The sequence below is a fragment of the Amphiprion ocellaris genome, chromosome 19 (genome assembly GCF_022539595.1).
Source record: "Amphiprion ocellaris isolate individual 3 ecotype Okinawa chromosome 19, ASM2253959v1, whole genome shotgun sequence".
In the NCBI taxonomy this organism is placed as follows: Eukaryota; Metazoa; Chordata; class Actinopteri; family Pomacentridae; genus Amphiprion; species Amphiprion ocellaris.
The window spans coordinates 29,361,074-29,382,215 of record NC_072784.1 but is presented as its reverse complement, the minus strand read 5'-3'; the positions used below and the strand labels follow the sequence as shown (position 1 = coordinate 29,382,215).

At 39.4% G+C, this 21,142-nt stretch overlaps 2 protein-coding genes across 5 annotated transcripts in view; one reads left to right on the top strand and one right to left on the bottom strand.

The window, feature by feature from the left end:
* The window catches only part of arhgap17b (Rho GTPase activating protein 17b), a 36,559-nt gene extending 20,460 nt beyond the window's left edge, over positions 1 to 16,099 (bottom strand). For 2 of the 4 annotated variants that reach the window (XM_035954344.2, XM_035954345.2), the window contains exons 1-3: positions 15,782 to 16,099; positions 9,668 to 9,707; positions 72 to 176 (exon numbers count right to left, since the gene is read on the bottom strand). In XM_035954344.2, the coding sequence (XP_035810237.2) occupies positions 72 to 176; positions 9,668 to 9,707; positions 15,782 to 15,834 (198 nt within the window). In that variant the 5' untranslated portion in view covers positions 15,835 to 16,099. The remainder of the gene's footprint in view (positions 1 to 71; positions 177 to 9,667; positions 9,708 to 15,781) is intronic. The other 2 variants (XM_023283599.3, XM_035954346.2) reach the window with 2 other exon arrangements.
* A 2,451-nt stretch (positions 16,100 to 18,550) lies between these two features.
* aqp8b (aquaporin 8b) lies at positions 18,551 to 20,671 on the top strand. The gene is made up of 4 exons (XM_035954348.2): positions 18,551 to 18,770; positions 18,864 to 19,078; positions 19,929 to 20,063; positions 20,188 to 20,671. The coding sequence occupies exons 1-4, from the start codon at positions 18,702 to 18,704 to the stop codon at positions 20,228 to 20,230; spliced, it is 462 nt and encodes a 153-aa protein (XP_035810241.1). The 5' UTR covers positions 18,551 to 18,701; the 3' UTR covers positions 20,231 to 20,671.
* The last annotated feature ends 471 nt before the right edge of the window (positions 20,672 to 21,142 follow it).

Sequence of the window (21,142 nt, the reverse complement as noted above, 5' to 3'; positions counted from 1 at the left end):
GTGACACCGTCAGGTTATATCACAGCAGTTGAAAGTTCAGCTGCAGAATGAAAGAGTAAAAGGCGACTCACGTGTCTCTTCTCGGTGTCTGTTCCCAGCTGACCCTGCAGACACGACACCAGCTTCTTGTGCGTGTTGTGCGACACCAGACGTACCAGCTCCATCCGCCGCTCAATCTGCGTTTGCACAGGAGACGCAAAATGTTAGAAAATCAACACAAAGAGCTCAGGTCAGGATGAAGGAAACAGTGTAATGACCATAACAAACACACGCACACGTTCCTGTTGAACAGAAACAATCCAGGTGAGGCTGCAAATCAGAGCACAGATGCTGCACTAGAACATCTCTAAACCTTCCATCCTGTTCTTGTAATTTAAAGATGATGGAGGAGCTGTTTGTCTTTGCGGCCAGATGGAAGGAGTCAGCGCCGATTAGTAACACACATTGAAGGATATGAAGAGATACTGCAGGCCTGATCTGCTGTTGAAACTTCAGGAGCAGGTATTACATGCACGTCTTAACCCCTAGACGACAAACCGTGAAGTCTACTTTACATTTTCCAGAGCGTAACACACTTTTTTCACATCGGTACTCAGCCTTCCAGGCATCCAGTGGTTTAAGAGAGCTGAATTTTGATGCCGATTCCACTTTTTCTTTCCTGATAGCGATGCTAAACTCAGTGTATCTTTGCTTATAGGGACAGCAGCTTGAGAAAACACACAAAGGAGCAATTTACTGGTTTGCATTTTTAAAAGCTGCTGCAAAGCAAGAGAATAAAACCAAATACTAAAGTGAGCTGCAGATACAGAAAACACAGCAAAAGACAAAAAATGTTGCCATTTAATAGCAGATATTTGCAAAAAAAAAAAAAAACAAAAAAAACAACAAAAAATTACATTTGAGCTTATTTTCCAATTCTACAACACTTGGGTCACTTCAGAATTCACCACAGCAGCAACATGTATGTATTTCATTGAGTTTTTTCTAAATGCTCTACAAGGAACGTGGCGGACTTATGTGATGATCGCCGTTGGTTTGTCTGTCTGTCTGTCTGTTGGCAACATTACTCAAAAACGGACTGATGGATTCGGATGAAATCTTCAGGGAATGTGAGAAATGACACAAGGACCAAGTGATCAGATTTTGGCAGTGATGTAGCTTATAGTCTGGATCCACAGAAATTACTTTCAATTTATAGTTTTACAAATTTACAGTGTGCAGTTCATGTCTTCTCTGTCATTTTTACACTTTACAAAGTCGTCCCGTGGGCTGGATTGGACCCTCTGTTGGGCTGGTTTTGGCTGCATGTTTGACACCCCTGATCTACGATTTTAAAAATGTATAATGAACTGGATCTAGTGCTCTGATTCACCAGTTTTTGACTTCACCATCTCCTAGTCTTTCATGATCTGATGCAATATGGATGTTCCAGTAATTCTGAATGTATGATTAACCAGAAGAGCACCAACACCACCAAACTCTGGCGCCTCAGTGGAGGAACGCTGTGGAATTTATGACTCCTTGGCATTGGATAATTGCGCTAATCACCAAGTATAAATGCGAAACTGTTGTGGTAATTCTCAAGGTTAACGTACAACCAAAGTGCTGTAAAAGAATTAATATTACAGCAACAAAGGCGACAGTGTGAGGGATGGGGGTTATTCAGGAAATTACTTGTGGAAAAAATACATTCAAAACACAAAAAACATCTCAATTTTGTAATTTTTGGCATCCAGCTCTGTCCTTGAATGCACCACCAGATACAGTTTATGGTCTCTTCTCACAGCTTCATGACCACATGATCAATAACTCTGATTCTTCACTTCTATATGTTGTGAAATAAACTGCAGATTAATAATTAATTGGGAAATGGTTGCAGTAAAGTTTACAGTTATCTAAAAAACAAAAGAACAAGTAAAATGAAACTTCCTTCACTATCCTCTGTGCAATATTTCAACAAATGGTGAGTTTTTAACGAGGTGAGACATTTATAACGCCATAAACACCATCATTTAGATCATTTTCCTCTCCGGGCTTCGTGCCAGGATGATTTTGCGCCCAGCTATCTGCCCGTCATAAGTGTCCTCTTCCCCTTCCTGCTTCGGTGTAAACACCCAGCGTCTCATTTACCGTCCGATCCCATCTTCTTCCTCCACTTTCATCCTCACTAATTCGCTCTCCTCTCTATCCGAGTCTCTCTCCTGCAGCTGTTGCACGATGCCAGACCACAGCTGGACTTGGCTTCCTCTGCCTGAGTCCAATTGATTCGCCCGCCATTCAGCTGATCCCCGGCTCTGATTAATGCGTGGAGCCCGACTGGATCCAGACGTCCAGCGTTTGGAGCCAAGAAGGAAAAGAAAAGGGGGCCTGGGTGACAGCAGCAGTGTGGGCGGTACGGTGGACTGGAAGAAGACCCTCAGGACTCACACTGAACGTACAAAACGTCACGTATGGAGACACGCTTTTTGGCTCTCTTGCATAATCCACATGTGAAATTTCCCCAGATTCTAATCTCCTTCTCTGCTTCTCTTTAGCAGCCCTGTTAGCTGATTAATGTGGACATAATAAAGCCCCAGTCTGTGCTTCGAGTCTATTAAAATCACATTCGAATCACATTGCAAAGCAGCTAATTTTTGACAAGTTTAACCTTGTGAACCTAAAAAACCCAAAATGGCAAAATGACACCAGTTATCTGATCCAAAAACTGTAAAAACAGAAAGAACTGCCTGATTTTCAACCTTCAGACAGCCATCAAACTAATAATCTTCAACTGAGACAGGAAACTTAACCAATATCTAAGTTTCCTATCATTATATTTAATTAAAATCAAATCAGATTTTTAAAAAAATCACCAACAATAAACCCTTTGCTCTAACCAGATTCTGCAAAAAAGAAAAAATTCTGCAGTCTTCAGCGTAACAATAAAGTTATTTGCGATTCAGCTGCCACCAACAGTCACAGCACAAAATTTCAGGGAATTTTCAGCTGAACTGCAGGCTGTGTTTACACAAAGCAGACAGGAGGCGAGTATGACAACAAACAGAAAATGCTTTATGTAGACTCATCATTTTGGTTTTTAAATGCTGGTTACACCTGGGGAAACTTGGGAAAATGCTAAATCCTTTTTTTTCAGTTTTTGTACAATAAATAGACAATAAAATTAAACTTTTATTTTTTTCTTTGAAGAATTTATGGCATTATAGATATTATATATTGCGCACAAGTCATTTTTGAGTTGTGATGTTTCCGTAAAGGTGCAGGTCTTTATATTGCAGCATAAAATGAGCCTACAGTGAGTAAAAAATGTGACAAAAACCACCCAGAAACTGCTCGGAGTTCAGAGGGTTAATTACACCGTTTCCTTTTCCAAACAATGACAGGAGCCGGAAATGACTGGTACACTGGCGTCTAATGTTTCTTACCATGATTTTAGACTTTTTATCCACAGTATTTTTCTTGTGTTTTTACAAAAACAGCTTTGCCATTTTTGACTGCACACTATACGAATATGTTCCCAGATGTTTAGAGGAGAGTCTGGAAACACCCTGAGTTCAGTCAAACAAATGTTTTTTTTTCAAAGATTAACAGCTAATAAGTGTTTTTCTGCAACTCAAATGTGACTCAGATGTAATGATTATATGGGCAGGACACAGATTGGGTGCTGTATCACCCTTTTTATCTGAACTTCCTCATCCACTTAGTCTCATGTTTGAAGCTGAGATCCTCTGGGAGAACCTCAATTAAGAAAACACAGTAGAAACACTCCGAAGAGAAAAGAAAAGAAGCAAGAAAACTACTTGATCACAGGAACAGACAAGCCCGTAGAGCAGAGACAATCCCTTCCACCCTCCGGTTACGGAGCTGTCCAAAGGTTTACAGGCCGGTTATTGCCAACATTTTTTCCAGACAGCAATGAAAACAGTGAACAGCGAGCTGACGACCTCTGACCCGCTGCAGCAGAAAATATGGAACGTCGAGTGAGTCACGGAGGAACCGGGATGGGTGGATACGGGCTTGTTTTCTGGCTCGGAGCTGCTCTAGTCGACTGGTAATCTGTCAGCTGGACGCTGGAGGATGACTAGCTGGCTGACCGTGTTGGCAGGACGGCTAACCCTCTGACTGGCTGATGACGAAGCACAACCAGGATTCAAATGAAGCACAAAAAAATGTATGTTTAAAGGAATAGGAAATGCACTACTCTGGTTAAAGAGTTAGGAAAAAAGGTTTGCTGCCACCACTTAAGTCTCTTTGTTAACCTTCTGAACCTGGCAGGTTTGAAAAACATTTTGTCTATAAAAAAAAGAAAAGAAGAAGTAAATACTAAAATTACACTATTAATCTCAGCCAGAAAGAGTAAAAACTAGTGCTGGGACTTTAACACATTGATTACAATTAATTAATGACAAGAAAAATAACGCATTTAATCACACCTTTCTCAGTTCATTTATTTCTGGCACACTGGTAACTCTGATGCACACTCCAGGCCAGTAGGTGGCGGCAAAGAACCTAAAGTTTGTTTGCCAGCTGCGAAGAACATGCACAGGACACACTGAGTGAATCAGCACAGAAACGTTGGACCAACATAGCAGCTCCATCGCAAATTTTCTCTTATACTGAGAAAACTGTTCAGCAAAAAGTATTTCTGAAAGCATTTGTGGCGCGAAATAAGCTGCTGAATCTGTCCTCATTTTAGTTCGACGACGGCTGGTTTAGACATTTAACAAAAGTTTTGCGATGCGTCGGACCTCCGCTGCCTGCGCCTCATTTGCATAAATGGAACTACTTTATGCAAATTAGCTCTGGGTGATGCACCATACGTTAGCTACGACAGTCCTGGTACCGACTAATGATGTAGCCATCCCATAATAGACCATTTTTCAAAACAGTGAAAGTGCATGAGTTTACAAAAAGTCTTAAAATGTTGAATATAATCGCTATAATTGCACTTTGAGTAATCTGTATGTAATCAGTAATCTAATCTGTGAATGTAGTACACATGAAAAATGCAGATAAATATAAATAAAATATAAATATTTTTGTTGTTTAAGTTTACATATATGTCTATTCATTGATTCAGTTGTCAACCAATATTTATTTGAATCGATAAACTTTGCTTATGGTGTCAAATATTGACATTTGACAAAAATGTGATTTATCGTGATTAATTAATTACAAAGCCTCTAATTAATTAGATTAATTTTTTCAAATGAGCCCACAGTGAGTAAAAATGTGACAGAAGCAGAAATCGCCCAGGGACAATTTACAGCTGGGGTAGGTGACAGGAAACTAGAGTTCTGCACCTTTTCTTGCCTCACTTTTCCGTCTTTAGCACCTGACAGGAGAGTTCTGGTAATCACAGGTCTTTAAATCCAGATCAGGTGAGATAGTAGAAGAGCAACAAAGTCCACGTTGTAAAAAGAACATGGAGGCTTGATGGGTTAAACAGAGGAAGGCGTGAAGCACAAGTTGATTCTGACTTGACTGTTGTTGCATGTTTGATGTATGTACATATGCCCTAATTCTTTCTTTGTTTCTTTTTTCAGATGTTTGCCTACTGCAGCTTCACTTATGAAGCAACCAGTTAGCTTATCTTAGCAGAGGAATCAACAGATGGGATATAAAGTGTAGATTTAACCTCAGAGGGGATGATAAATGGGTTTTGTTACCATGTTTGCCATAAGACAAACACTATATGCAATATCCCAGACAATACCTCCATAGAGTGCAATGACATGACCATATTCTTATTTTCCTATTTTTCCATATTAATACTGCAAAAGTTAGATTTCTTCTCTTAACCTTTAGAAGCTCCATTGATTGGACCCTGCACTCTTCCATAAGTGGGTCAGAAATGACCTGTATAAGAATCAATGTTTTTTTTAATAACATTTTTGTCATTTTGGTTAAGAATAATAATTAGTATTACTTGTTTGTATTAAATTTTTGTTGACAAAAATTATTTCATGTTTGAAATATGTTGATTTCTCACTTTACAACAGATTTTGAACATTTTGATAATTGAAAATTAAGAATATTACACAGAACAGCAACAGAAGAATGTCAATGTCCATTTTGTTCACATTTTTCCACTCTTTTCCTCTTCTGTACTTTCTGTACTTCATCATCTCTATCATATCATTGTATGATATTATCAGTGATAAAGAGCTTGAGGTACTAATACAAATATTACAATTTCTTTAAAAGTATAAATGGTAACTTAAAAATTTGAATGGAATGATATCAAAAACATGTTTTTTGAGGAATAGCTGGAAAACAAAATGATAAAAATTTTTCATTACAAACATACTGCAAAAAAATGACCTTACCGGGTCATTTTTGACCCACTTATGCATCTAAAGGTTCAAGGAGAAAGTATCTATTTATATCTGTGCATTGTGTGCTGCTCTTTTTTCTACTGTTTATTCTGTCTTTGCTGTTGTAGCACTGCAAATTTCCCTGCTGCGGGATCAATAAAGGTTTTATCTATCTATCTATCTATCTATCTATCTCCCCCTTTTCCAGCTTTTATGCTAAGATAAGCTATCTGCATGCTGACTCCAGCTTTGTATTTAGCAAACACACACGAGAGGCGACAGTCACCAGATACCTGCTTAACATACAGCATCAGATATGAGCACAGTTCAGTCTCTGCTACAGTATCAGTCCATCACATCCTCAGCTGTATTCAAATCCTGACTAGCGGGACCAGTTCCAGTCTGAGATAAAGTCCCACAGCCCTCTCGACTCTCCCACTGAGGCGGGACGAGTCCTAACAGGATAAGTGCCTCAGGACTACGGAAAAAATGGAAAAGACTACAACAGCACCATGGAAATCACAGTGTCAGGTTTCAAGTTCACAGAACGGGGTTCTAGGAGCTCGTGGGGAGGGGGATCGGAAAAATGATTCTTTCTCTGCTCATGTTTGGAAAGAGGGGGAAAAAAAACTTTTTCCAGGCAGTGTGGTTAAATTACAGTGCTGATACTGATTCATTGGTCGATGAATCAGTAAACTGGGTGCTGCACATTTTACAGAGATGACTGTTTTTAAAATTGCTTTTTGCTGTTTCCTAAAAACCACAGATTGTGACGGCGACCTGAAGCTGCAGTTGTTGTGCCAAAAGATGTCCTGACAATCACATTCCTCACTGAGAGCTGGAGCTCCAGGAATGTCGAAGGCAGCACTAAGCTCCAGAGATGAGGAAAAGCTTTTCTGTGGAAGGTCAGTTAGTCCTAAAAACAAGCATATTTAATAAGAACTCTGTGCTTTGTGTGTGTCTGTGTGTAAACCACTCCGGGTTCATCGGTCACTGCTGCCCGTCATAAAACTCTAAATGAGGGCTGCTCAAAGCTTTTCACTACTCGTTCACCTTCACTTTCCTTCCACAAAAGTCCCTTTCTTTTCCCAACATGTTCTGTCTTTCTCAGTTTGTCATATTTATTCACTCTTTTCCTAAGAGTGATCTCACCGGCCGGAGTTTAGTCCTCCCATCCCCCATCAGCAGCACACATCCAGCGTGATTTCAAGATAACAGAACATCGCAAGAGTTTGCCTTGAGTGGAAAACCATGAGGCACTTCTTCTCCCGCCGAGCCAAGCCCTCGATCTGGCGAGGCGTTGCTGAATGAAAGACTACCCTGTAATGTTTTAATGCCAGCAGTTAAACTCCAAGACTGCAGAGAGAGAGAGAGACTTGGAGTCAACAAGCTGCTGAGGCCTGATGGCTTTAACAGAAGCTCTGAGTGGAACTTGTAAGTCCTTTGATGATTTCCGCATTTTGCTCTTCCAGAAAACGACTTCTGAAGGAGCTGCTTTTACATTTACATACACTAGATTAAATAAGTTGGTAGTGAGCTGTGAGCAGATTTGCATTTTTCAAACTTCAACTTTATCTGCTAGACCTGCAAAAATGCAGTTGGCTCATGGTTCCATATGTTTTGCTGCAGGCCTCGTGGTTCATTCCAAGTCTGGTAAAAGCCAAATTACACTTATTCTACTTAGGTGGAATAAATAACGCAGTGTTTTCATGTTGCATCTTCACAAATACAGTCAGAAATGGTCATATTTGAGAAGCTGGAGAGAGAAAATATCTGCATTTTCCTCAACAACAAAAAAAAAAAAACACTCTAATATCAAAAACAACAACCAGTAAAAGACAGAGTGTGCAGGACAGTGGAAACCAGCAACAGCAAGTAAGATTTTAAAAGAACAAAACCAGAAAAAAAAATCCCAAATGCAGTGGGATGCAATGGAATGCAACAGAAAATAGATATTTTTCCTCAGATTATCAGAGCAGTTGGTTTATCGGCTGGTGTATGGATTTTCAACAAATAGAACAATAATACTGCTAGATGCATTGCTTACTCTAGCTTTACTATAAACGCCCAAATAAGAATGGCCTCTTCAGGATAAAACTTACACCTTAGCTGTCTAAAAAAAGTTGAGAAAGAGAAAGTTGCAGTCAGTTGCATTTTTCACTGTGAAACAATGTTAAGAAATAGCACAAACACAAAGTCAAGGAAGGAGATATTTTGATACAAATGCAGGAAGTAAAATAAAATGACCACAGAAAAAAAACACAGTCCGTACTATTTCATTCCAAGGTTGCATAGCTCAAACCTGGTTTTCAGAATCACCTTTTGTTAAAATGACTGAGATTTAGTTTTCATTCATTTATTTTTACTGCAAAATATCGAGCTACAATGCATCTTAACCCCACTTAAAAAGATTATAATCCCAAATAAAGCTGCTTGGGTAGGGTCCTTGCATCCTTACTGGTCAGCGAACACAAGCATGTCCACCAGGTGGCGCTGCGACTGTGACTGTATATCGGACTCTGATCACATATGTAAAGTTGGAGGCAGATTGGAGCATGTACAGTCTAGTTAGACAGCATTTCCTGTTCGATGGCGAAACTCCACAGGCCGCCATTTCCACACTCTCAGACTTTTGCGGAGATTTTGATAACTTTCAATCACCCATGGTTAGTGTAAATCCTGGCCAAATTTGAGCTCTTTCTGTGCTACCCCATTTGAGCTTACAGCTTATGAAAATGTGCAAAAATTGGTCTAAAATCATCCAAAATATTACACAAAATTCAAAATGGCCAACTTCCTGTTGTGTTTTGGGCATGGGTGTCAATTACATTGTTGTGCGTCTTGAAGAGTTACATATGTGTACCACATTTCAAGTCCAGGTCGCACACATTGGGCATAGTAAATGTTTGAAATTTTCCAGGGGGCGCTATTGAGCCATTTCCACGCCCTCAGACTTTTGCGGAGCATTTTGATAACTTTTAATCACCCATGTCTGGTGTACATCCTGGCCAAATGTGAGCTCTGTTGAGGTTACCCTGTTTGAGTTTCTAGCTTTTGAAAATGCCAAATAATGACCCAAAATCGTCGAAAATATGTCACATAATTTAAAATGTCTGACTTCCTGTTGTGTTTTGGGTATAGGTGTCAATTACATTTTTGTCCATCTTGAGTTACATATGTGTACCAATTTTCATAAGTCCATCAGTTTTTACTACAACATACTGAGCTACGATGCACCTTAACCTCATTTAAAAAGAATAGAATCCCAATTTGCAGCCAATGCTATGACGTCAGATACAATCAGAGTCAAGATAAGTGAAAGACATGAAGATTACTAAAAGAGAATTATTTACCTGCAGGAGGTCATCGCTCAGGACCTCAGTTTTCTCAGCCCTGTGGACAGAAACCCAAAAATAAATGTTACTATCATGTGTAGAAATCAGTATTCCTTCATGTTTTCTCACTTTTCTGTACTGGAAAAAGAAGAACAGCTCTTTAAATTACAGTGTTTTAGCTACTCACTGCATTTATTTCCACATTTTTACAATTACTGACTGCTGTCTGTAAGCCACATTGAGTCGGGGACATAAAAAGCTTCATTCTTCTTTACTTGCTGTAACAAAACAACTAATGAACAGCCCATAAAACTAAAGCAGAACAGATCATCCGGCCCAACCTGTCTGCAGTCTGCACTGTGTGCCACTGCACCAAATCACCGCAATATGCTAAAATCCACAGTAGAATGTCATCCTGATAGACCTGCCAGGAAGTGTTATATGAAGCATTATGAATTACTGGGTGCCATTTATACACTGCAAATTAAATATTGCATTAAACTTAATACCAGAGCTAATGTAACGCTTTCAATTTTTCTTTCTTACATTGAGATTTCTGTACTTTCTGCCCACATACACTACTGATCTAAAGCTTGGGGTCACTTAGAAATGTTCTCATTTTTTAAAGAAAAGCAGTATTTTTTCAATGAAGATAACATGAAATGAATCATAAATACAGTCTAGACATTGTTCATGTGGTAAATGACTATTCTAGCTGGAAACAGCTGATTTTTAATGGAATATCTCCATAGAGGTACAGAGGAACATTTCCAGCAACCATCACTCCTGTGTTCTAATGCTACATTGTGTTAGCTAATGGTGTTGAAAGACTCATTGATGATTAGAAAACCCTTGTGCAGTTATGTTAGCACATGGATAAAAGTGGGAGTTTTCATGGAAAACATGAAATTGTCTGGATGACCCCAAGCTTTTGAACATTAGTGCTCATTTGCAGTAAAAATGAAAATCCTGGTGTCAAAATGTAGACTACTACAAACTCTAACACCAAACTTCATCAAAATGAACTAGTTTACGGGAGCTTTATATATGTTAAATTAAAAGAAAACCTTTTGACATCTACCCTTCAGTGTTGACAGGCTATTACTGGAGTTATAAAAAGATGAAGAGAAGAATGAAATTTATTGATTTTATTGGGAATCAGTTAAAAAAAAAACAACCACATCAGTAATCAGAAAATATCAAATCCAATAATTCGCTGGGCTGATAATTTATCAACCTGTTGTATCTTCCTGCAGAAAATCTGACCTTTACTTATCCTAGGTACAAATCGATCAGCTCTTTGCAAAGATTAAAAACATCTGCAGGCGACTTGAATTTTTGACCAGTTGAGTTCAAATCTGCACTAATGGTCCGAGCTGAAGGCAGCCAGAGGCGTTTTCGATCAGCGGTGAGGTAAGAGTGTAACATGAAGATCTTATTTTGGAGTATTAGGTAATAAGTGTAGCGTGGGAGAGGGTTAATTGATCCCTGTGAGGTTTAAATCTATAGCGCTGGTGGAGGGAGGGGAGAGGTCTGCAGGGATTTGTGTCTGGAGATATAATACTTGTGTGCTGGCTGGTGTATTTGTTCGATACTGACGGCGTGAGCGATGACCTCGTTTGTTTAGCTGCCAGCTCAGCAAGATTCCAAACCAAAACCGGGAGAACGGCGACTGCTTTCTCTCTTTAGGTAGAAGAGAATGTACATCTTATTTAGAATGTGAAAGGCGTGGATTTGGCTCTTTGTCAACATTTCCTAGAAGTTCTGGAGTGATGTCACGCCATCATATTTTCCACAGACCGCTGCTAGAATGCTCAGTGTGTTTTGGTGTGTTTCAGACATCAACAACCCACTTGGCAACTCCCACACAAACACACACACCTTCACCTGTTGCCATAACAAAGAAGGTGCAGATGATACAACAGGAAGCGTTTTTCTTTTCTTTTTTTTTGACAGGGTGGAGGAATCGTGCAGGTTTTACATGGAAAACATTTACAGTATCCTAATGCAATACATTTAGATCAGGGGTGTCAAACTCATTCTAGTTCAGGGCCACATTCAGCCCTATTCACTTCACTTCACACATCAGTCACTTGATGTTATCAGAACGAATTTTTGCATTTTACATATTGTGTGAAATCATGTAGTTGTGACAAATGTCACGTCTACCCTGACCTTAACCCGAACCATACTGCATGTTATTTTAAAGCTGTAAAATCACATGCAAAAAGCTTAAAACATGTCAACATTACGCATGAAAAGAGCCAAAATTTACCTTACTCAGACTCTGGTGGACATTCTCATAGATACAAGAGAGAGTCACATAAACTTAACAGAATGTGCAAAAGCAAGTGAGGTTGGCATATTTTTGATTTAAATGCACTTAAGATATAATAGTTTAGCTGACTTGAAAATAAATCGACTGAAACGTAATCATGAAAAACGTAGTACTTGAACATAATATTGACTCTAAATTGCATTGATTAATACCTCAAGATCAACCCTGAACATGAACACTAATAAGAAGTCATTAATCGCTATAGGAGTCTCTGTCATGGTGGCCTCTTGATAGCTACAATCCAAATATAAACACAGGATGATTAAAATCAACACTAAACTGTTTAAACATTTACATGAGTCTTTATAATTATGTACACTACCGTTCAAAAGTTTGGGGTCACCCACACAATTCCATGTTTTCCATGAAAACTCCCACTTTTATCCATGTGCTAACATAACTGCACAAGGGTTTTCTAATCATCAATGAGCCTTTCAACACCATTAGCTAACACAATATAGCATTAGAACACAGGAGTGATGGTTGCTGGAAATGTTCCTCTGTACCTCTATGGAGATATTCCATTAAAAATCAGCCGTTTCCAGCTACAATAGTCATTTACCACATCAACAATGTCTGGATTGGATTTATGATTCACTTAATGTTATCGTCATTGAAAAAACAGCTTTTTTTCAAAAATAAGGACATTTCTAGATGACCTTAAACTTTTTAATGGTAGTGCATGAATAAATTGTCTTTATGCAATCATACTGCAAACAGAGATAGCAAATAACTCATTTATTTAAATGGTTAAGATGTCATTAGACATTCAATCTGCAGCCAGAATACCTCCACACTGATCCCAGTGCTCACATTACACATCAGGCTTTACTGCCTCAGAAGGAAAAAGCTCCATGTGCAATCTTTAGATTCCTATCAATACTGAATTAGCATTGATTTGACTGAAGTACAGCGCGGCTCTGGACGGCAGCTATTGTTCTAAGAACATCACGCTGGAGTCCAGAACCAAAAAGAAACAGTTAAATAAAACACTTTATGACCCAATAAGCCTGTATAAAAATCAAACAACTGCACACATTTAGTCCACATTCTAGAATCCTGCTCATATTCATACATTAGATGATATTTAATTGCCTAAATTTTGATAAAAGGAGGCCGTGTGTGAGTTTATCCACAGATCTAAAACGCAGCTAGATCAGAATCAAGCTGCTTCCTCTTATTAATCACATGCAAATCAAACTGGCTTCCCGTTTTATAAAAACACAGCCCTGTGGTGGTGTGACGTCCCCAGCCCTCCACTGTGTCCCCGTCAACAACCGTGGAAATGCTTACTGTGCAAAATAAAAGCCTCTGTGTCCGGCCCTCCCTGAGCCAAACACAAAACCACAAATCAACACAAACTGTCATGGGAGGGAGGCGGCACAGATTCACTGCTTTGGGAACCACATGTTGTGTCGCAACCAGCTTCACTTGTGTTGTGTCAAAATGAATTTAGACCAGAGCCACTCAAAGAAAGCTAAAGATGCTCTACACCAGGGGTGTCAAACATGCGGTCCGTGGGCCAAAACCAGCCCACCAGACGGTCCAATTCGGCCTGCAGGACGACTTTGTAAAGTGTAAAAATTACAGAGAAGACATTAACTGAAATTGTAAATTTGTAAAACTATAAATTTAAAATAATTTCTAGACGATGACAAGTTGTTTTGATCATAAAGTAAAATACTAGATTGTTTCTTGTTCTTTTGTCATTTCGTGTCTCATTTTTGTAATATTTTGTTGGTTTTTTTGTCTGACTTTTGTTGTTTGTCTCATGTTTTTCTCATTTTGCTTCTCATTTTGTCATTTTGTGTTTCCTTTTTGTCTCACTTGTGTTATTGTGTCTTATTTTTGTCATTTTATGTTTTGCTTTTTTTGTTGTTTTGTGTATTGTTTGTGATGTTTTGTGTTTTTTGTCTCGTTTGTCCTTTTTTTGTTACTTTGTAACTTTTTGGGTAATTTTTGTCTCTTTTGTTTTGTTTCGTGTTGTCTCATTTTTGTCGTTTTGTGTCTCATTTTTGCAATATTTTCTCTTGTTTTTGTTGTTTTTTTGTCTGACTTTTGTCATTTTGATCATAAAGTAAAATACTATATCATTCAGTTCCAGATACCTGTGACTAAATGTTTTGTTCCTTTGTAGAAACACTCTGTGATCTGTTGTAAAGGAAGTTGTAATGTGTAAATGATAAACTGAGGCATAATGTTGTTGAAATTGAACTTATTTTTCTGAAGAAATTTCAGTTTGTTCATAATGTTCTGTAGAAAGATAATTCCTTAAATGTGAACATTGTCAGAACACACTTTTTTGCACTAAAACAAATGAAAAAATTTGGAGTTGTGGCTATTTATAGGTTATTATGCTGTGATTTAACTGGTCTGGCCCCAATCAAATTGTGCTGAATGTGGGCCTTGAACAGTTTGACACCCCTGTTCTACGCTCACGTAAAGTTACCTTATGGGTTAAAATCATCAAACCTACTTTAAAGCTAATTAAAGACTGGGACGATCGTTTAATCTGACATCTGAATTTGATTTGACCCCAGCAGCTCCTTGATCTTTCCTGAAACATGCAAATCTCATGAATTTACTTTCTAACTTGCATTTTCTTTTACTCAAGCAGCACCAGAGGATTCCTGACATGTTAAAGTCCATCAACAGAAATCCACAGTGGGGCGTGTGTGAGCAAACACTTTTGCTTCTCAATAAACGAGCTGTCATTGAGCTCAGTTGATTTTTACTGCTCTTACACAACATGTGGAGCAACGTATGTGAGGAATCCAAGGTCAGATCCTACAGGGTTAGAAAGTCCCTCTGAAGTAGCATTAGGAGGAAACCATCAGATTAATACAGCAATAAATGGAGATACCACCTTTGGGGTCATGGAGGATAGAGGGCTACTGGTATTATATAAAGCTAAAATGACTATTTAGTTGTCAACTTTTCAATTAATCAATTATCTAATCAACTAATTTGGGTAAAGTTGAACAGAAAAAAGCCTAAACTCTCTATTTTCTGTGTCCTAAATGTTATTATTTTCTGTTTTCTTTACTCCTTTGTAACAGTAAAGTGAAGTTTTTTGGGTTGCAAGCAAAAAAAACTGACATTTGAGGAAGTCATGCTGGGTTTTGGGAAACACTGATTGACATTTTGCACATTTTTTTGACCAACCACTCATCAGTTAATCAGGAAAGTAATCAATACTGTAATTGATAAAGCGAATAACTGTGGTACTGTATGCAAAAGACTGGTACTGCTGCTACACTGAGTAAATTAAATTAAGTGGAGCCAATAAGAGCCAAAGTTTCCCAACAACTGTGGTAATAAATTAACTGTATTAGTCAATTTGTCACAATAAAAAGCCCAATAACTGCAGTTCCTAATCTAAAATACACAAACTCCCATCTTTACATAAAAATCAATATCTTTTAATCTAAAAACTAACATAAATTTCAAGTCTTAAATCTGATAAACTTATAGCTGCAACAGACACACACATCAAATGAGATGTTGAACTTATTTAAACCACATGTGGAGCATCATTTACTTTCTCTAGTAAATAAATAAATAGATGGAATAAACATCCAGGTAACATGTAGGTGAGTTTAGCTGTTATATTTCCTAGAACCTGGTGAACTGTGCAGGTATTTATGTCAGACTCGTGGCCCAGCCCTTCCGACACCGCCCACAACAAGCACACAGATGACAAAGGAAGACACAAATTACAAACACTGTTGGGCTTTTTTCGTCTACACAATTTGTGACATCAACTTCCAGCATCGTGTGAATCAAACACCCACCTCCCCACCGTCTGGTTGGCAAGTTGCCTCATGCGATTAAACTGCTTCTTCATGACTCAAAGTCTCCTCGGCGTCTCCTACAAGTGCGTAAAAGTTTTGCACCGCCGTCGATCATCCACCGCGGATCCAAAAGTTGCGCTACGTCGCAGCCATTGTGGCAGTGAAAAAAAAATAAAGCTGCTCTCCGACCACTTTTACGCACTAAACAAGTGGATGTTTTCCCCTGACTGAACCCGGTGACACTGATAAAGTCAGTGGAAACGAGCTGCGTAAAGCTCGAGGAGCCCCATCGCCACAAAGGTCCTGCTGAAGTGACGGGTCTCTACAACACTGTGGTAGGAAGAAGGAAGTGCCTTTACTTCCCGACTGTAAGCCGCATGGCTCAATGGTGACATGTGATACCTTAGTAGAGAGAAAAAAAAAGCATTGACTCAGCTATTGGCCTGTCATGCTGGAGGCAAAGTCATATGGTTTTATAGAAGGAATGAATCCCTGAAGATCACATCCACGCCTTTCATTAGACCAATTAGCTCAAATAAATTACAAATAAAAGACAAACATGACAAAGCTAAAATTCCTCCGACCCCTTGCTACCAAAAAAGTACCTATGATACACATGAGAGTCCATAAAAACGGATGAACAGCAGCAGAAAACACTGAGCACTGCTGCAGGATCATTGTGGGTCACATCAGAGCCAAATAAATACCTGCAGGGACAGAAACTACTGGACTGACTGGAGATCAGTTCATCCGCAGCCACCAGTCTGTTTTCAAAGTGATCTGCTGCCACCTAGTGTCATGATTGGTTAAGTTCAACCAGGGTTACCTTGAAAAGGCTTAAACTGGAGCGGAATGATCGAATTCAGTGGAGATAAAAAGTATTTAAGAAATAGAAGCAATATGAAATCAAAGTCCTCAGAAATGTGCAAGAAAACCACAAGTGATTAAGGCCACCAAGATCCACGGATTTGTTAAAGATTTCTGTATTATTGTGAGACAGCAGCATGGTGTCACTGTAACTAGGACAAGTGAACACTACAGTGGGTACGGAAAGTATTCAGACCCCTTTAAATTTTTCACTCTTTGTTTCATTGCAGCCATTTGCTAAAATCAAAAAAGTTCATTTTATTTCTCATTAATGTACACTCAGCACCCTATCTTGACAGAAAAAAACAGAAATGTAGAAATTTTTGCAAATTTATTAAAAAAGAAAAACTGAAATATCACACGGTCATAAGTATTCAGACCCTTTACTGTGACACTCATATTTAACTCACCTGCGGTCCATTTCTTCTGATCCTCCTTGAGATGGTTCTACTTCTTCATTGGAGTCCAGCTGTGTTTAATTAAACTGATTGGACTTGATTAGGAAAGGCGCACACCTGTCTATATAAGACCTTACAGCTCACAGTGTATGTCAGAGCAAATGAGAATCATGAGGTCGAAGGAACTGCCCAAGGAGCTCAGAGACAGAATTGTGGCAAGGCACAGATCTGGCCAAGGTTACAAAAGAATTTCTGCAGCACTGAAGGTTCCTAAGAGCACAGTGGCCTCCATAATCCTTAAATGGAAGAAGTTTGGGACGACCAGAACTCTTCCTAGACCTGGCCGTCCAGCCAAACTGAGCAATCGTGGGAGAAGAGCCTTGGTGAGAGAGGTAAAGAAGAACCCAAAGATCACCGTGGCTGAGCTCCAGAGATGCAGCAGGGAGATGGGAGAAAGTTCCACAAAGTCAACTATCACTGCAGCCCTCCACCAGTCGGGCCTTTATGGCAGAGTGGCCCGACGGAAGCCTCTCCTCAGTGCAAGACATATGAAAGCCCACATAGAGTTTGCCAAAAAACACATGAAGGACTCCCAGACTATGAGAAATAAGATTCTCTGGTCTGATGAGACCAAGATTGAACTTTTTGGCGTTAATTCTAAGCGGTATGTGTGGAGAAAACCAGGCACTGCTCATCACCTGCCCAATAGCATCCCAACAGTGAAACATGGTGGTGGCAGCATCATGCTATGGGGGTGTTTTTCAGCTGCAGGGACAGGACGACTGGTTGCAACTGAAGGAAAGATGAATGCGGTCAAGTACAGAGATATCCTGGAAGAAAACCTCTTCCAGAGTGCTCTGGACCTCAGACTGGGCCGAAGGTTCACCTTCCAACAAGACAATGACCCTAAGCACACAGCTAAAATAACAAAGGAGTGGCTTCGGAACAACTCTGTGACCATTCTTGACTGGCCCAGCCAGAGCCCTGACCTAAACCCAATTGAGCATCTCTGGAGAGATCTGAAAATGGCTGTCCACCAACGTTCACCATCCAACCTGACAGAACTGGAGAGGATCTGCAAGGAAGAATGGCAGAGGATCCCCAAATCCAGGTGTGAAAAACTTGTTGCATCATTCCCAAGAAGACTCATGGCTGTACTAGCTCAAAAGGGTGCTTCTACTCAATACTGAGCAAAGTAGTTTTCTTAGCTAGATTTCAACAAGAAGATCTGATCTTTTCTTTTTTAAAATAACATATTTTGAAAGGAGCTGCACAGTGGCTTAGCATTTTCTCCTTGCAGCTAGAAGGTCCCCGGTTCACATCCTGGCCTTCCCGGGTTGTTTCTGCATGGAGTTTGCCCCCCTAATGAGGATTAAGCAGTGTATAGGGATGATGAATTTCAAAATCTATGACTTTGAGTGCATGTTACCAGGCAATTATTTTCCCACATTTTTCATCAGTGTTTCTGGAGATGCATTATTGTTTTGTGTGCTGCTGTACACAACATAACAGCATAATTTAGTTATATCCAGAGCCTGAACCTGTCTTAAACTACACCAGTGTCCTACGTTTTCTCTCTGTTTTCTGGCCTCCCCAGTGGTTCCCATTTCAACCCTCCGTTCACGCTGGCCGTCTACCTGTGTGGAGGTCTGGAGATGAACATGGTGATCCCATATCTTGCATGCCAGCTGACCGGAGGAGTTCTTGGAGCTGCGATGGCAAAGGTGAACCTGCAACCTCTGAGTGTGATTTTAAAAAAAAAAAAAAAAAAAAAAAGTCCACCTTAGTCTCATTTAACTGAGTTTTATCCGAAACAGTTGATGACCTCCAGAGAGAACTACAACAAAGCACACGGAGCTGCGTTTGCTGTGCTGCAGTCAGAAGGTCAAATAGGAGGAGCTGTGTTCGGGGAGATCGCCATGACCTGCCTGGTCACCATGGTGGTGCTGCTGGGGGCCGTGAACGCCACGACCAGGAGCCCCCTGGTGCCCTTCATGGTGGGCTGCACCGTCATCATCAACATCCTGGCTGGGTGAGTACAAGATTCAGGAGAATCCAGAGAGGAAGGAGGATTTAACTCCTGCAAGAAATCTGTTTTAGAGACAGACATGTTGCAGGGAAACTTTATTTGTATGTCATTAACTGTAAGGAAAGGCAAGGTTTTTTTAGATAGCACAATTCATACACAAGGTGATTCAAAGTGCTTTACAATGGCAAAGGAATACATTCAGAAAATTAATAATAAAGATGATTTAAAAGTAGACGTTACGATCATACATTAAAGTCATAAAAATAAAACATAAAAGTGCATTAAAAGTCAAGATAATAGACTGAGCATCTAAGAGAAAGCTGCAGTAAACAACTATAGATGCATTCATGGTTTTTGCATCTTTTGAAGTACTTCTAATGTACTAGTTGTTGTTTATGGTGTAAACTTTCTATCTTGGAAATAAGACAGAAATATACAAAAAAAAAGAAGATTCGTGTTCACACATGCAAAATTTGGGGTCAATTTCATGTTTCCCATGAAAACTCCCACTTTTATCCATGTGCTAACATAATTGTACAAGGGTTTTCTAATCATCAATGAGCCTTTCAACACCATTAGCTAACACAATGTAGCATTAGAACACAGGAGTGATGGTTGCTGGAAATGTTCCTCTGTACCTCTATGGAGATATTACATTAAAAACCAGCTGTTTCCAGCTACAATAGTCATTTACCACATTAACAATGTCTACACTGGATTTATCATTCATTTAATGTTATCTTCATTGAAAAAAAATGGCTTTTTTTTTCTTATAATAAAGGACATTTCCAAGTGACCTTAAGCCTTTGAATGGTAGTGTATATTCAGTATAAATAATAATTTGTTTTATCAGAGGGGACATATCTGGCACCTGTCTGAACCCAGCCAGAGCTTTTGGTCCAGCAGTAATGAGCAACTACTGGAGTTACCACTGGGTTTACTGGTTAGGACCCATCGCAGGAGGTTTAATAGCAGCTGTACTGGTTCGGTAGGTGCAACATACACTCTAAACTAATGCACTGATTCTAAATGTATCATATTTCATTGATTGCACATAAACTTAAGGTTCATTGTTGACTAAACTATGTAACTGTTGTTCTGTTTTTTTGCAGATTCATACTCGGAGACAGAAATATCCGACTCATTCTGAAATGAGGACTTAGATTAGGTAGAATGTATCCTCTCCTATACAATAATATTAGACTTTTTTTTGCATAATTCATGACAATTATGTTTGTTTTTGGCCTTGTTAGGGGATTATGAAACAAAGCTTGTAAATTTGCAGAGAATGCAGTTTAATGCTCAGCTTGCAGGTTAATTTAATACTGACTAGTATAAGATAAACAGAGTTGTAGATGGTTAATAAACTGAGATAACTTGTCCTTCCTTCCAAATGATTAAATAATACCAAAGTAAGTTGTTCAGATGAGGCACTGATTTGTGTTTTAAGCTGTATTTGCTTAAGGACTGCACAGATTATCGATAAAGTCATGATTCAGCTTCAGTTCAATGATTCACTCTCTCTTTTTCTTAACTACTTAACAATATAATACTAAAGGATTTGCTCTTCACTACTTCAGAGAAATAAACTCTGCTCCTGTCATTGTGATGCACTCTGTGTTTTATTTCACACAGCAAGGACTTTTAAAAAACCAACCAGCTGCAGGACTGATGACAAATAGCTTTAAAAGAACTCTCAACCTTGAATTAAGAGGAATATTTCCCCCTTTTTTAAAAAAAAAGCATTAGTCAAAATTCAATTACTTCCCATTTTCGACCATAAATGCTGCCCAGTTTTTTAAAAAGACCAAATCTTTTCAAAGCCAAAAGACATCTCAGCTTCAGCTTTGTGTCCCTGCTCTCTATAGCAGCAGCACTGAATGCCCGTTAGGCACTGGAGGGTATCATGCTGTTTCCATATTGTACCCCTGGGCCTCCCCGCAGCAGTGGCCCACATGGGAAAGCTGGCCAGGCGGTGGGATAAACCAATTACCCCCCAGCCTGGGTGGACTCCTGCCGGTGCACCGTGCAGCAGCCCTCCTGGACTCGATCCCCATGAGAGCCGGC